Source organism: Pezoporus wallicus, unplaced genomic scaffold (genome assembly GCF_028554395.1).
Source record: "Pezoporus wallicus isolate ANWC-B61680 ecotype Strahan unplaced genomic scaffold, APGP_CSIRO_Pwel_v1 contig_8779, whole genome shotgun sequence".
NCBI lineage: Eukaryota > Metazoa > Chordata > Aves > Psittaciformes > Psittacidae > Pezoporus > Pezoporus wallicus.
In genome coordinates this window covers 96,693-112,584 of record NW_026638529.1, presented here as the reverse complement: position 1 = coordinate 112,584, position 15,892 = coordinate 96,693, and the positions used below count along the sequence as shown (strand labels likewise).

Here is a 15,892-nt window from a genome sequence, read left to right as displayed (position 1 = left end):
GGGCATGCTCCCAATCCTGGGGAAGTAGCGGGCATTGAGACGTGTTCAATGGAGCAAGTGGCCATGTTGGGTGCCAATGGGATAAATCCTGTAAGAGGCTGTGATCTAGTCTCAAGGTGGTTGAGGGAAGGGCCCCTGGGTGGGAGGGGACCACTCATGACCAGAAGCCAGAGCCGAGCTGCTGCCCCCTCTCGTCTGTGCCTTTATTCCCTCACGTGGCCTGGGTGCTTGCAGAAAATGCTGCCATCTCCACCAGCTCCAGGGCCAGAGGTGCTGATGGCTATTTTCCAGCCATGCAAGGTGGGGTTTCTTGTAGAGGCCAGCTCCAGATTTGGGGATGAGGAAGGATGTGATAGGGAAGAGGGGATGCCAGCAGTGAAGAGAACACACCCCTCCCCAGCGCTCACCATTCCAGTCCCTCCTAGATGGGCTTCCTGGCGTACTGCCGGCGGTACTTGGCATCCACTCGTGTCAGGTACCAGGTGCCAGGGAAGAGATCTGCCTGGGAGCCGTGGGGAGTGTGGTCGGCTGCAGGGAGAGGATGGTGATGCTCAGTGGGACCGTGGGGTCCTGTCAGGGGGGTGCTGCATCCCCCCCAGCCCTGCTCACCCAAGTGATGGGTTTCCTCCCGCTGCTTCATGATCTCAGCGAAGTTCTGTGGGGCCACACGCTTGCGGGCATCCAGGCGAGCCGGGAGATCAGCCAGGCTGGAGACCAGCTTGTCCAGGGGCGAGCCTACCAGGGGGCACCCCTTGGGTCAGACAGTTCAGCCTGCAGCCCCAGCCCTGCAGCCCCACGCTTCCTGCTCTTCCCAGGCCCTCTCTCCCACGGGGCTCACCCGGGGCTGCATCCTGTGAGACGCGGAAGGAGAACATGCTGGAAGCCAGCCCCGAGCCGTAAGAGAAGGCACCGATCCGGGAGCCGGCCAGGTCCCGTGCTGAGGACCTGCATTGAGGGGTTGGGGGGGTTAGAATGGGTTTGGAGCAGGAGGGATGCATATCTGGGGGTGGTGTAGGAGCAGGCTGTATCCTGCCCTGTTTGCAGGCCAGGGGGTCCTGGGACTCAGGGCTGCATTGCAGAGGGTGCATGGCCCTGGACTGCAGTGATGCCGGGGAGCCCCAGCATGAGGCTTTCTTCCCGCTGGGTGCCTGTTTGTTCCCATGGCTCCTCTGCTGCTGGGTCAGCCATTCCGTCAGGCACAACAATGGGGTTTTCATCCTCCCAGTGCCAAAAGAAGGACTTTGTGTGAGCTGGGATGAAAAGGCTGGCAGGGAGTTGGCACAGAGTGGGACACATCCACCCCCGGGGTTATGTGCAATGAAAGTGTAAAGTCTCCGGGGAGTAGAATGCGTACTGGCACCTGCACCCCCAGCCAGCCAGGGTAGAAACTGCCCTCCCCACAATGACTCCCCCCAACCCTGAGCCAGCTTTCTGGGGGACTCACTGCGCCAGGAGGGAGGCCAGGCAGCCATACATGGACGGTGTGTACATGTTGCCATTGCGGGAGGAGAGGAGCAGGGAGGGCTTTGTTTTCTGTTTGAAGATCTCCTGGCTGGCCGCCTGGAATGCCTTCTCTACATCCTTGCTGGTGTAGGTGTCCTCCAGCTTCACACCACTGCTCAGAGAGAGGCTGTCTTGAGCCCCACACAGGCATGTCCGCAGCTGGGCTGGGCGATGGGGGACATGGCATGGGGACTCACCGGAAGGGCTGCAGCCCCTTGTAGAGGCCAGCGGCCGTGTCAGGGTTGGGGGTGGCCAAGAAGTCATTCAGCAGCAGCCGCCCCACTGACTTCTGCACCAGCTTGCAGAAGGGCGTGTGGAAGATGATGAACTTGAAGTCATCGAGGGTGAAGGGCCGCTGAATGCCAGCTGGAAGGCAATTTGTGGCCATCAGCATCCAGTGGGATGGTGTGGGCATCCCAGGGGTGCCACTGCTTACCCTGCTTCCACTGGCTCTCTGCCTTCCGGCGGTAAACGGCATAGCAGCGGTCCAGCGCCCGCAGGTAGCACTGGATAGAAAGCTGCCCGTCCACCACTGGGTACTCAGAGGACAGGTCTGGCTTGTAGAAATCATAAGCGTGCTCCATGTGGGTTCCCCGCAGGCCTGCGGGCACAGGGAGAGCCGGCTGTCAGGGGGGCCTGGGGGGTCCCAGACAGATGGTTACACACATAGGTGCTGCGGGCCATGCTGTGCCAGCCCTGGTATCTGCCAGCCTCCCTGGACTGCTCCATGGTACCCACAGGAATGCGTCTGCTGGGATCCTGGGATACCAAACACCAGGCAGCCATCAGGGCTGGCAGAACTCCCACTGCTGGAACTGAGCAGCTCTGTCAGGGTTGGGATGTGGATGTATGGCCCCCAGGGACAGCATCCACCAGCTCACCATCCCCAGGGCCCCATGACACCAACCTCTCTCCAGCACCAGCGGGGCATTGGGTCCCACCAGCATGGCAATGGCACCGGCACCTCCTGTGGGCCGTGCGTTCCCTGTGGCATAGACAGCAATGTCTCCACACACCACCACAGCGTAGCGACCTGAGGGAGGACAGGGGGGCCGGTGGGGCCATTAGTGGGTGGAAGCCTCCATCCCATGGACCTCATGTACTCCCACCCCCATGCTGAGGGGTGTCATGGCCAAGGTGGGCAAACAACAAGAGTGATGGAGAGCTGGGAGGGGCAACAGCTCTCTTTGAGTCTTGCCGGGGCATCTCTCAGCTTCAGGACACCTCCTGCCTCCTTCCCCCATCCCATGGCACTCACCCAATATGCAACCCCCCCATCCCCATGGCACAGTCCCTGCTGCACGCACCATCCCAGGCGCTGGACTCTACCCAGGCGGCTGCATTGAAGAGCGAAGCCGTGCCCCCATAGCAGGCGTTGGTGGTGTCGATGCCCTCCACGTCAGTGTTGCCCGAGTCATGGAAAAGCTGCATGAGAACAGTCTTGACGGCCTTGGACTTGTCAATGACGGTCTCGGTGCCCACCTCCAGGCGGCCGATGGCGTCCCAGGAGAGGCGCCCACGCTCCACCAGCCGCTGCACCACCGTCAGGCACAGGGAGTTGATGTCCTCGTGGGCAGCACAGAAGCCCATCTGCTGCTGGCCCAAGCCCCGTGTGTACTTGCCAGCCTCCACGCCATCATACCGCTCCAGCTCCTCCTGCTCCACGTACTGGGCAGGGAAGTACACCTCCAGCGCCAGGATACCCACATCCTTGGGCCAGGTGCCCGTCCCAGCAGTGCTGGAGAGACTGTGGGGCAGAGGGAGCAGTGATAGTCCCATGGCAGCCCTGAGACTTGGGGACATGCGGTGGTCCCAGGGAAGTGCCACCAGTGAGCATCCCAGGCTATGAGCACCCCAAATCCCTGCTGGTTCCCTGGCAGCCCTGTGGGGAGGAGGGAGAGCATCGCCTTCCCCAGCAAGGTTTAAGAGCACTGTCAGCTCCCTGACCTGTCCCTGGATAAGCTCCCAGCCCAGCCCATTCGCGTGGGTGCTCACCATGCCCTCTGCACAACCGTGGCGTGCTGGGGTCCCCACAGTGCCCATTCTGGCCCCGGCGATGTCTGCCTTGCCCCCCAGCAGCGAGCGGCGCGGCCAACCAAGCGCAACATCTTCACCCTGCTGCTGCACAGACGGTGGGACAGGATGGCTGCAGGGATAGGCCTTGTGTGGTGCTTTTATAAACTTCACAGGCGGCACGGCACAGCCCTCCTGGCCCTTATCAGCACACCAGACCCTGGCGCTCAAAGGTCACCAAGCAGCAGCCAACGCGACAGGGACAGCGGAGCAAGCACTGGCTTCGGAGGAGGGAACTCACAAGATGTCTCTACCTTGCACCCCAAAACCTGAGGATGAGCTTAGCTGGAGGCAGGGCTGGGCAGTGGAAAGGGCTCTCCTGCAGCCCGGGCTCCCCATGCTGTGGGGCAGCGGCAGTTCCGGTGACTGCAGCTCACCCGCACAGCTCTGGTCACCGTACGGTGTGCGAGCTGCTGGATGCCCTCTCCGACTGCCCTGGACTGCCAGGGCGGGAGCGGAGGGCGGCTGGGGATGGGGTGCCAGCACCGTCCCTGCTGCCTGGGATGCGGTCCACCTCCAACACGTGCTGCAGCTCTGAGGGGTAAGAAGCCCGTGAGCTGGGGTGGGGGGGGGGGGGCAGAGCCGTCTTTAAAACAGCAAACAGCGAACAGCCACGTGACGCCTGTGGCAACACACTGTGACTCAAGAAGGGACCTTTGGTCCTGGTGCTGCTGTCAACATGGCCATGGGGCAGTATCGCAGCCCCCAGACCCTGCAAAGCCACCAGCACACAGGGAGGCACCCATACTCACATGTGCACACCCACAACAGCTCGAATCCTCACCCACATCCATGCCCTGCACCATGAGGGCACTCCTGTCCGCTCCCCTGCTCCCCAGGGACACCTGTCCCATTTGGCACAGAACAGCTGGGAATGAGCAAACACGAGAGCCCGGCTGGGAAATCCACCGGCCCTGCGGCTCCTGGGACTCACTCCCAAAAGGCTCCGACAGCACTGGCAGTGCCGAAGTCCCGGGAAGCTCAGGGAGCCGGGGCAGCTCCTGCCTCTCCCAGGGCTTTGCACCAGCACCAAGCTCACACAGCACTTGCATGCTCCTTTTATTATTTTTGTATTTTTAGGAGTTGGGGGAGAGGAGCAGAGGTGACAGGAGGAGCCAATGTGGGGCCCACCATGGGCCCAGGCGCTGTCCTCAGTGCAAGGGTGTGAACTTGCAGATGTAGTGATGCTGCTGGGCACAGTCAGTGCTGGACCACAGGGTGAAGCCTGCCAGAGAGATGGGGATCGGTGGGGTCATGTCAAGGACAGGGGCAGCAGCTCTGCCTGCCATACCCCCCTGGACCTGGAGGAGGGATGCTGGTTGAGACAGAGCACTGGAGGTGGATGCAGGATCTGGGCACTCACCGCTGAGGTGGGTCAGCATGCCACAGGTCCCCCCAAGGGCACCGTTCCCAGGCAGCCCACTGGTGATGCTGTACTTGTCCCCACTCACCCACTGCCAGGCCTGGCTCTGTGCAGGGAGAGTGGATTAGAGCTATGGCTCTGCTGCCCTGTGGCCCCCACCACCCTGCTGCTCCCAGCCTCACCTGCTGCCCATAGCGGAGGCCGAGCCAGACGGGCTGCACACGCTGGTAGTAGGAGATGACCCTCTGCAGGGTGGCTGCTTCCTGGGGCTCCTCCACCCAGGCCAGGTGGGCACCAGCATAGCTGGCCTGGCACTGCCTCTACAGGGAGAGCCATGAGTGCCAGGGCATTCCCAGCAGGTGGCTCACCCCAGCCACCTCTGTACCCCAGCAGCCTTACCTCGGCCTCATCCCAGCTCTGGAGCTGACTGAAATACTTGAAGCAGCTGAGCTTGTAATAGTACCAGCCCTTGGGGCAGTAGTCTATGTACCGGGCACCTGCGGAGGGAGAGCCACAGGGAGGGATGGGGGAGCTGGCCTCAACAGCCAGAGAGGACCCTGGCTCATGCCCGGCCGCGCTGTAGAACTGGCTGCCACCCAAGTCATGGAACTTACCAGCCGGCTGCAGGAGCCCCACACAGCCCAGCAGCAGGAGGGAAAGTCTGGTTGCTGCCACCATGCTCCTTGCTCCTGGAAGCATCCCCTGTAAGAGCGCAAGGGGTCACATCAAGCCCCTCAGGTATGGTGGATGCTGCTTGTGCCAGAGGGTGCAGCCCTACCCTGCCGTGGGCTCAATTTGCCTCCTTTCAGCCAGCTGGAGGAGATGGCAGCCCTGGGGCTGTGCCTCCCTCTCCCCTGGCACAGCTCACCACTCTGTGCCAGCACCCCATCCATCCCCAGGCATGGCTCAGGGTCCCTCCTGCAGCTCTGTGTCCTGGCCCCACCAGTCCCAGCCTTGGCTGGGTGAGCCAAGCTGCTCTGTTGGGGACATGAGAACATGCTGCCACAGGCATAGGTAAGGGAAATCCAACCCTGCCCTGGCATCAAGCAGCAGCAGCAATGGCACAGGCAGAAATGCAGCTGGTAGGGCTGCAGGGACTATGCACACAGCATCACTGTCACCCCCCGAGCTCATAGCACTGCCCAGGCCAGGAAGGCAAATCAACCCCATCATCGCCTTTATCTGGGCTAATCTCTGGGCATGGGGGCTGATTTGCAGACTCGGCTTGTTTTCCCGTCAAAGAAGCAGTGACAAAAGCCAGTGTGGGGCTGAAAATTTCATTGTTGCAGCCTGCCCCAAGCAGCAAGGGCAGCGCTCAGCTCCCCTGGGAGCTGCCAGGGCTGCCACAGGCTCCTGGTCACCCACAAGGCACCGTGGAGCACCCCAAGGCCCCAGCTGCCCTGTGAGGGTCCCCATCCTCACCTGGTCTCTGGAGATCGGGGGGAATAATGGCTTCTTGTGGGCTGCCAGGAGAGAAGAGCTGCCCTTTATAGCCCAGTGCTCACCAGCATTGGTGTTTGCCCAGATCAGGTGGTTCCCACCATAAAAATCTCAATGCTGACTCCCCTCCATCCCCCCTACTTTGCTGGAAAGATGCCCAGATCTCTGCTCTGTTTGCATTCAACTTTTCTCCAGAAGAGACAGGAAGAACCTCTCCTAGTTGGTCAATAAACCCCCTGCAATTAGCGTAAATTACCAACGTAAACACAGGGAGAACCTTGCAGCAAAGAGCAGCCTAGAGCCGGGCAGGGATGCCTGCTGGCCCAGCTCCGGCTGGACCGGGGGCTGGCAGGGGTGAGCCCTAGGACAGCCCGCACTGATTCTGGCTGGAGCATCCCTGCAGCGAGCGGCTGGGCCATGGGTACCACCCGCTGGCATTGCCCATGTCCCCAGCCAAGGGATGGCACGTGGCAGGGCCCCACGTCCTGCCATGCGTCACCCACACACCGCCCTTGTTTGAACTGCCTGGGAATGTTTGTCAGGAGGATGCAGGACGCAGGGATGTGGGAACAGCCTGTGGCCGGGGGCTGGTGGGTGCCATCAGATAGCAGAGGGGATGCCCGGCCCTCACGCCCAGCACTGACGCAGGGCTTCATGAGCCTGCATCCTGTGGAAGGGGGAGGTCCTGAAGCCCCCCCCCACCCCTGCCCCATGGGTACCTGCAACCTGGCCCTGTGGAGGCTGCTGCTGGCACGGAACAGCAGAGGGGCTGCCCTGGCCCCAGCAGCCAGAGCTCTTCAGCAAGGTCAGGCACAGCCTTCTCTGTCACTGTCCCTGCTCCTCACCCCAGGCTGTCCTCTTGCACTGGTGGGAGGAGACTGAAGCTCACCTACCCTACTGCTTTGACCACGCTGCTCTGCAGCACTGCTTTGCTGGCTAATATAGCAAAGCAGCTTTGAGAGCTCCTAACGCTGCCTGTCCAGAGGGTACAAAGCTGCCCAGTGCCCTGCTGCTGCCAGCTATGGCCAATGCCTGTCTCTCCTTCCTTCAGCCCTCCCCAAGACCCTTGGAGAAAGCCACTGGGAGCTACTCAGGAGGCAGCTACCCACAGAGGATCCATCCCCAGAGCTGAGCCCACCTTTCCCCAGCATGGAGGGGTTGCAGCAGGCTGAAGCTCCTTCTGCTGCCTGCCTGGCTCAAGCCATGTCCCCCGGGGACCTCACATGGCTCCTTTGTGGCAGTATTTACTGAAACACGAAGGCAGCAAGTACTGCTACACCCAGTGTGCTGCTCCACACCAGCGTGCAGCAGCAGGTCTGGCTCTTGCCCTGCGGTGGGAGGAGGATCAGACCCATCTCCCTCCCCCACACAGCCAAGCTAGAGCTGCTGCAGCTTCCCAAGGCTGCTCAAGGCTCAGCCAGCTTGCTAGGCACCCTCCAGCATCAAAGGGGTAAAAGCCTTCTTGTGTTCAAACACAGCTGCTGCCTGCTACATTTTCTCCTTACAGAAGAAACCAGCTGCTCTATCTAATGGGGAAACCCTTCAAACACAGCAACCCCCAGAAGACAGGATTCACCCTTGTTTTGTGCAAAACCATGAAAATCTTCCCCAAAGGAGCCTGAAGCTACTCCATCATTCCTCAGTTAGGTAAGGGATGCCCCAGCTCCCTGTTTGGCTGGTTCAACTAGGCTTATTTGGATGTAACACACAAGTTTTCACAAGCCCCTTGTTATCCTGGGCGGGGGAAGAGGCATGTGCCATCCCTGAGAAGATGCAGCTTCAAGTCTCAACCTGAGCATCATCAAACTCACTGTAGCTGTGCCAGAGACACAGCAGAGCTCACTAAACTTTGGCACAGATGTGCAACCTGTGCAAGAACATGGCTGAAAGCCTCCCAGAGGTTTGCACTTGCCAAGCTGGCTCTGCTGGAAGATAAAGGAGCTGCATTGTTTGAATATTAAACCCTTAAAATGCCCCCAGCAGCTTTATGCCGCTAGGCATCGTAATTCAGCTACTGGCTCCATCCCAGTCCACAATGAGAGCTGGAAACTGGCCAGGTGAGCACTAGTGGAGCCCAGGGCTTCAGTGGCACCTCCCTGCTCAAAATACAAGGTGGCAGCCATTGTCAACTTGCTCCCCAGCTGTTGAAGTCAAACTTCAGTTCTGAAAACGGCATGCAGGAGCCATGATTCTCCATTTCAGAGGCTGGGAATTGCACATCTTCAAAAACCAGCTTCCAGGCCAAAGCCAGGGAGGCAGCCTTGGTCCTCCTCCCAGCTGGAAGAACAGCGAACAGTCCTGGGAAGCAAGCAGGACCTGAAAGGAGCAAACCCATGGCTCCACTAATCACCACCTGACCCACGCTTGCTCACCACCTTTCTAAAAGCCACACAAAAGCACCAGCCCTTCTCCAGCTCCCAGTCTCCCAGGCAAGTGAGAGCTCTTACTCAAAGCATCCCAAACAGGCCCCAGTCCAGTCCTTCCCCATCTTTCCCAGTAAGCCCAGCTGCTTGGCTGCTGGTTGCTGCCTCTTCTCAGCTAACCAAGTCCCAGCATCCTCCAGCTACAGCCCAGTTAGGCTGTTTTCAGCTCCTAGGCACAGCTCCCTTGGATGGAGCTAAGTGTTGGGGCTCATGTGGTGTAGAGCCACAGCACAGAGCACCCCTGAGGCGCAAAAGCTCTCTCCCGACATGAATTGCACAGGCCCAAATAAGCCTTTGCTTGTCAGGGGTCTGAACAGCCATCAAACACTGAAGATTCATTCATAATCCAGTGGCTGTGCCACAACAGCTGGGAAGCCAAATGAAAACAGCAGCACACAGACACTGGGCACATACTCTTTATTCTGGGGATAAAAATTGCTTATACATTTTGCAGCAACTATTTTCATAAAAGACTTTTATAAAAAATGTAAAAATAAGCAAATATTTTCCATTATTAATATAGGAAAATGCTGCTGTGTGAATGGTTACTCTACAACTTACGAGATAAAATACCACCTTAAGGAGATATTATCTTTACAAGTAGTTAAAAAAAAGAAAGGCAGAGGGCCATCATATTAACACGCCAGGCATGAAGCCGGCTTCATTCCACAGAAAGCACTCGTCTTGTAAAAGGCAGCCACATATTTTAAAAGGCACTTGGTTATTTGGGGCTAACAAGGAAAAGCCCTTTGTTTCTTTAGCATTGCTGTAGCAACACTTCATTATTTGCAGTGAAACATGTACCTGGACAGAACTCCAGGAGCTCGCAGGCTTCTGCCTGGAGATCTGAGTCGGTTGCAGCTAAACTTCACAGGATGCACTGCAGCAAGTGTGCCAGGGAATGCTGTGTGCATCGTAAAAAGCAGTAACTTCAGTTAAAAACTTCAGCCCAAAATGACGGCCCCGGGAACCGGCTCCTCCTGAGGCCCTGCCTTCATGTACCATTGAGTCGAATCAAAAGAAAAAGCTTTTGCCCTTGATTAGAGTGGAAAGAAGCATCGAAGGAAATACTGTACATGGTAGGATGCTGAAGGGCCGCTGCTCGGTGGGGAGTGGCCTTCTCTGCCCTTTGGCGGCAGCCGACAGCCACGATCTCTTTGGAACATGTGTCTGCAGGGTTCCCCTGAAGAGGTAGGAGCAAACCAACCCCAGAAATGTTCACTTCGGCTGCTGACTGGTTCAGAGCCTTTCAGGGAAGCATTACTCTTGCGGACAAAGCAGAAGGAGCGGCTGTTTTTCTAAGGTCAGTGACAGCTGGCTTCCATAACTCCAAAATCTCGGGGAAGCTGCAGTACAAATGAAACTACCGCCCCACAGAGCACATGGGGCATCTTGGCTGGGAAACCTTGATACGGGCTGAAGCTGAGAGCAGAGGACAGCCCCAAACCTGTTAACTGAACTGCACCAGGCAACGGTTTCTGAGCTATTTTGCCTGCTGCTTAAGGTCAGGTCCTGGCTTCAGGCATGCTGCTCCTGCTGGAAGCCTGCTCTGGAGTCAGTGCTGCAGCTTCCTTGATGAGAGGGGAAGACAAAACAGCCCTGTCCCAAGGCTGGAGTGGAAGGGACACTTTTCAAAGGGCTGGACATGGTTCCTGATGCAGAAGGAGACACACTGCAAACATGTGATGACATCCGTGACATTTCTTGATAATACCATGACAAGGCAGCATACAGTACCTGGAGGACAGGACACAGCCACCCTTGGATGGAGGGGCAGGGAGTATTGTGCAAGAATTCTGGGAGCTTGTGTTACAAGGTTTTGAAACACTCATGCTCATACCAAGAGTTTCCCAAAAGGTCTATATGGATTGCAGGGCATCTCTTCCAGCATGTGAGCCCGTGAAGGCAGTCATGGACATACCTGGAAGGAGAGGGGTACAGGGAGGGTAGTGTGTCAAAATGGTCAGGTGTGTCTCAGGGAAGACATACAACACGGGAGAGATGCGCCTACAGGCCACCATGGGGGGAAGACCAGGTCAGACCAGCGTTTTGGGCAGCAGGGTAAAAAAAAATACAACCAACAAAAAGACCTAAGAGAAGACTATATGTATATATATAATCTCATAATACCTGGGGGGCAGGCAGTGAGAACACTAAGGGGTGTTAGTGGGTCTGTATAAGGCAAAGACTCTGGAAGAGGGCAGGGTGAAGCTGTGTGACAGAAAGTGTCACTTGACCTGCAGGTGTTTTGGGAAGTCCGGCTCGCTTGCTGAGCAAGGGCAGCCGAGGGAAGGAGGGGTCTAGGAATGTGGGTGCAGCTCTGAGCTGTGTCAAGACAAGGCAACTTGAACTCGAGGAGAACTAGTAGAAGGTGCTTCAGAGAGAGGTTACATGGGTAACAGAAGTAGTAACAAAATAAGGATACGCAGCTGGTTTTGGCTAAATTTCTGGAGAAGTGACCATGAGATGCATTAAGCTGAAGAGCTGTCTCCCCAGAGACATGGTGGAACATATTTAAAAGCAGACTGGAGAATCCAGTGCAGACAGCAATCACATCCAAGGTGCATGGGAGTTGGTTAGAAGTGACCCAGTTGGTCTTCTCCATCACCAGCTTCTACAGTTCTCTGTTTAGCATAAAAAGCATACAACGCCTACAGCGACCACAGTCCCTCCAAGGAAAGAACAGCCTAGGCTCATTAAGACTCTTGGATACTAAAATGGTTCTTCATTTTCATCCTGGAAGACCTTCATGAGTTCTGGAGTCCACTTTTTGATTGGGCTTCACCTTGGCCAGCCTTCAGGCATACACCTGCATGTTGTTCCGCTGCTGCTCTGTCATGTGAGTGGTGGCCGGCCCGCGCTGGTTGTTACTGGGACTGGTTGCCACATCAGACCAGTCAGAGGCAGAATGCGGGGAGGAGCTGGACCACTGGTCTGGAGATTCGGGTGACGGAGTCAGGTATGGGTGCTCCCCTTGTAAGTGCCGGTTGTGGCTAGGAGTCCGTTCTGTGGCCGAGGAGTAGCAGCTGTGCTGTGAGGGCGGTGTGGGGTACTTCCCCATTGAGCTCTGGAACTGGTGGTAGGCTGGGAGGACTGTCTGAGCCACCTGCCCATCCTGCTGAGGGATGGCAGCCATGGAGAATGAGGCACTGGGCAGCTGAGCTAAATCCGGTATCTGGTACATGGAGCTAAGAGGACCAGCCATGTTCTGAGCGCAGTTTGACTGAGCCTGCTGTGGCAGTGCTTGCTGGTTTATGCCACCCTTGGGAACCAGCTGGAAAGTCATGATAGAGGGCAGAGACTCCCTGGACACTCCCATGTGCTTTGTATCTGCTTGCACTAAACCGCTCTGCTGAGAAACAGTGGGATGTGAATGCATCACCTGCGGCACCATGCCAAACATCTCGTTGTACTGGGACTCGTTCACCTCCATCCGGTTCATCCACTCAGCAGAAACGTTGGCTGGCCTGAGCCTGCCGAGCCCACTGTTAGGAGGGGTGGTTCTGTGCTGTGAAAGCAGCTGGCTGACAGATGGGAGCACCGTGCTGGATCCACGACCTAAGGGCTGCATCTCATGGAGGTTAGAGAAGGACATTGTGTGTGCAGCCTGCACAGATGGAGCGGTCAGCAGTGAGCTGGGTGACGAGTGTAACACCCCTGGCGATGGCATCACAGGTGACGATGTTGGTTCGGATGCAAAAGCATGGGGTGATTCTAGGGAATCAACTGGTGACAGGGTCACTGAGCTCTCCGAAAACTGCCCTTTGCCCTCACTGAGGGACTTCTTCCTTCTTCTCTTTGCATCTTTGGTGAGGTTCGTGGGCATGATGCCTTTGGCATTCAGTTTTCGTGACTTCTTGCTTAACGAAGTGTGCTTCAGGTTGAGGAAGGACCTGTTTGGGCCACAGATGACTGGGGAGAGAGCAGAGTTCAGCATGGCACCTGGGTGCCCAGCAGGGCTGTGCGCCACATTGTACTCATTGAGAAGCTGCACGATGTCGTGGTGCATCCGGTCCTGGGCCACGTCTCGAGGCAGGCGGTCCATGTGGTCTGTGATATCTCGATTGGCAAAATGGTCCAGCAAGATTTTTGCTGCTTCAAAACTGCCTTCCCGTGCAGCAAGGAAAAGCGGTGTCTCCTCCTGGAAACACAGAGAATAGGTATTTTAGCGGCTTCATTGTGGGGTAACTGTCTTACAGCTAACAACCCCTCAATGGTGCAGCAACACCTGGAGGCACTGTTTAATGCAGTGTCACATTAATTGTCTCCTAGAACAACCACCCACCCTGAGAGATGCCCACTGAAAAAGGTGTATTACAGGAAATTATTTTATGCATGGCAGCGGAGCACAGAGGCTAAACTATTCCGCTAGGAAGTTCACTACCAAGAGCAAAAGGATGCTTTGAGCTAGGAAGCACAGCTCTGCTGAGCACACCCAAATTGTACCTTGTTATCCTGCATGTCTCTGTTGGCTCCATTTTTCAGCAGCACTAGTGTTGCTTCCACGTTATTGACAGCAGCAGCCCAGTGAAGAGCAGATTTACCTGCAGGGAAAACCAACAACTTCAGTAACAAACTAAGGAGCTACCTTCTAAAGCACCAAGATGGACAGAGCATGCTGAGGGAAGAAAGCAACTGCAGTGCAGCTCACAACACATGAACATGTCCTGGAGTTACATTTCTGCTTTGGAAAGCACCGTGCTGTGACATACCGCTATGCTACCAAGATGCAATGGGACTTCCAGCACTTGCTCTGGGATTTGTTTTTTCAGGGACTGTGAGAATGAAGACCTTGGGCCCACTGTAGAAGAGGATCTGGTTCAAGACCATCTTAAAAATCTGAATGTGCACAAGTCCATGGGTCCTGATGAAATCCATCTGTGGGTCCTGAAGGAGCTGGCGAATGAAGTTGTGAAGCCACTGGTCATCATATTTGAGAAATCATGGCAGTCAGGTGAAGTTCCCGATGACTGGAAAAAGGGAAATATAACCCCCATTTTCAAGAAGGGGAAAATGGATGACCCAGGGAATTACAGACCAGTCAGTCTCACCTCTGTGCCTGGCAAAATCTTGGAGCAGATTCTCCTGGAAGGCATGCTAAGGCACATGAAAAACAACAAGGTGCTTGGTGACAGCCAGCATGGCTTCACTGAGGGGAAATCCTGCCTGACCAATTTGGTGGCCTTCTATGATGGGGCTACAGAACTGATGGACAGGGGTAGAGCAGTCGATGTCATCTACCTGGACTTGTGCAAAACGTTCAACACTGTCTCACACGACATCCTTGTCTCTAAATTGGAGAGACATCAATTTGATGGATGGACCACTTGGTGGATAAAGAACTGGCTGGATGGCCGCACACAAAGAGTTGTGGTCAACGGCTCAATGTCCGGCTGGAGACCAGTAACGAGTGGTGTCCCTCAGGGATCGGTGTTGGGACCGGTCTTGTTCAACATCTTTGTCACTGACATGGACAGGGGGATTGAGTGCACCCTCAGCAAGTTTGCCGATGACAAAAAGCTGTGTGGTTCGGTTGATACGCTGGAGGGAAGGAATGCCATCCAGAGGGACCTTGACACGCTTGTGAGGTGGGCTGATGCCAACCTCATGAAGTTTAACCATGCCAAGTGCAAGGTCCTACACCTGGGTCGGAGCAATCCCAGGCACAGCTACAGGTTGGGCAGAGAAGAGATTCAGAGCAGCCCTGTGAAGAAGGACTTGGGGGTGCTGGTCGATGAGAAAATGAACATGAGCCGGCTGCAGTGTGAACTCGCAGCCCAGAAAGCCAACCGTATCCTGGGCTGCATCAAAAGGAACGTGACCAGCAGGTTGAAGGAGGTGATCCTGCCCCTCTACTCTGCTCTTGTGAGACCTCACCTGGAGTATTGTGTGCAGTTCTGGTGTCCTCAACATAAAAAGGACATGGAACTGTTGGAACAAGTCCAGAGGAGGGCCACGAGGATGATCAGGGGAGTGGAGCACCTCCTGTATGAAGATAGGCTAAGAAAGTTGGGGCTGTTCAGCCTGGAGAAGAGAAGGCTGTGTGGAGACCTCATAGCAGCCTTCCAGTATCTGAAGGGGGGCTACAGGGATGCTGGAGAGGGACTCTTCATTAGGGACTGGAGTGATAGGACAAGGGGTAATGGGTTAAAACTTAAACAGGGGAAATTTAGTTTGGATACAAGGAGGAAATTCTTTCCTGTTAGGGTGGTGAGGCACTGGAATGGGTTGCCCAGGGAGGTTGTGAATGCTCCATCCCTGGCAGTGTTCAAGACCAGGTTGGACAAAGCCTTGGGTGATATGGTTTAGTGTGAGGTGTCCCTGCCCATGGCAGGTGGGTTGGAACTAGATGACCTGCAGGTCCTTTCCAACCCTAACTGTTCTATGATTCTATGATTTTTTATTTTTATCTTTAAAATAACCTATCCAGAGAGTCACATCTGCATTCCAGAAAATCCCACAATATCCAACCCCATATTTCTGCTTCTTTTCCAGGACTGTCTAAACAAGCTGCTGTACAAGCAGCCTGCAGTCTATTATTGCTGGGAAAACTTCCACCAGAGAGCCCAGTATGTGATTTAGCCACGGAATTTATGAGCAGCCCTCACTCTGGGAGAGCAGAAGCCCATCCCTCCTTACTCATATCGTAACAAATATTTGCCCAGCCCAGTATGTCATGTTCACATTACCGTGGTCATCTACGGCATTCACATCTGCCTGGCAATTAATTAGCTCAGCCACCATTCCTTCCACAGCCAGACGTGCAGCCAGAATTAACGGGGTCGTTCCATCATTCATCCGAGCATCCAAGTCCGTCACTCTGTTACGGATCAGGATCTGGACAACAGGGAAGATAGAGTTTTTCAATACCACTACAGACCAAACCTAAGGATTTAGCAGAAACTCAAGAGAAACTTTATAATGAGAAAGCAGCCTGAGCACTGAAACGTAAGGATACAGATAACAGATGACAGAGGCAAACAGACCAAATAAATACATGCCAGATGATTCACGCATGCTGAGCTCTTCAAGCTATGAATACCTGAAGAAACTGGATGCAAAATAGTTTCACCTGGCCATCACACTGTGG

The 15,892-nt window shown here is 55.7% G+C and overlaps 3 protein-coding genes across 3 annotated transcripts in view; all 3 read right to left on the bottom strand.

Moving 5' to 3' along the window:
* Nucleotides 1-168: 168 nt before the first annotated feature.
* HMGCS2 (3-hydroxy-3-methylglutaryl-CoA synthase 2) lies at nt 169-3,675 on the bottom strand. Its single transcript, XM_057411218.1, has 9 exons — nt 3,499-3,675; nt 2,811-3,250; nt 2,411-2,536; nt 1,940-2,104; nt 1,701-1,869; nt 1,445-1,615; nt 839-945; nt 610-735; nt 169-528 (listed from the first exon to the last, which is right to left on the bottom strand). Exons 1-9 carry the CDS (start codon nt 3,609-3,611, stop codon nt 422-424), a joined length of 1,524 nt encoding a protein of 507 aa, XP_057267201.1. The 5' UTR covers nt 3,612-3,675; the 3' UTR covers nt 169-421.
* A 960-nt stretch (nt 3,676-4,635) lies between these two features.
* On the bottom strand, nt 4,636-6,709 carry REG4 (regenerating family member 4). Its single transcript, XM_057411215.1, has 6 exons — nt 6,362-6,709; nt 5,554-5,641; nt 5,339-5,436; nt 5,122-5,259; nt 4,940-5,045; nt 4,636-4,801 (listed from the first exon to the last, which is right to left on the bottom strand). The coding sequence occupies exons 2-6, from the start codon at nt 5,636-5,638 to the stop codon at nt 4,728-4,730; spliced, it is 501 nt and encodes a 166-aa protein (XP_057267198.1). The 5' UTR covers nt 5,639-5,641; nt 6,362-6,709; the 3' UTR covers nt 4,636-4,727.
* A 2,495-nt stretch (nt 6,710-9,204) lies between these two features.
* The window catches only part of NOTCH2 (notch receptor 2), an 88,134-nt gene continuing 81,446 nt past the window's right edge, over nt 9,205-15,892 (bottom strand). Inside the window, exons 31-33 of the mRNA XM_057411183.1 lie at nt 15,492-15,639; nt 13,249-13,346; nt 9,205-12,943 (exon numbers count right to left, since the gene is read on the bottom strand). Of these exons, the coding sequence (XP_057267166.1) occupies nt 11,600-12,943; nt 13,249-13,346; nt 15,492-15,639 (1,590 nt within the window). The 3' untranslated portion in view covers nt 9,205-11,599. The remainder of the gene's footprint in view (nt 12,944-13,248; nt 13,347-15,491; nt 15,640-15,892) is intronic.

Excerpts from the sequence above, each read along its gene's own strand:
- HMGCS2 (XM_057411218.1), bottom strand. The coding sequence starts at position 3,611 with ATGTTGCGCTTGGTTGGCCGCGCCGCTCGCTGCTGGGGGGCAAGGCAG. Across the intron at positions 3,251-3,498 it reads ACGGTTGTGCAGAGGGCATG|TCTCTCCAGCACTGCTGGGA; the intron begins GTGAGCACCCAC and ends TCTGCCCCACAG. Across the intron at positions 1,870-1,939 it reads AGAGAGCCAGTGGAAGCAGG|CTGGCATTCAGCGGCCCTTC; the intron begins GTAAGCAGTGGC and ends ATTGCCTTCCAG.
- REG4 (XM_057411215.1), bottom strand. The coding sequence starts at position 5,638 with ATGCTTCCAGGAGCAAGGAGCATGGTGGCAGCAACCAGACTTTCCCTC. Across the intron at positions 5,437-5,553 it reads GGGGCTCCTGCAGCCGGCTG|GTGCCCGGTACATAGACTAC; the intron begins GTAAGTTCCATG and ends CTCCCTCCGCAG. Across the intron at positions 5,046-5,121 it reads GCCTCCGCTATGGGCAGCAG|AGCCAGGCCTGGCAGTGGGT; the intron begins GTGAGGCTGGGA and ends CTCCCTGCACAG.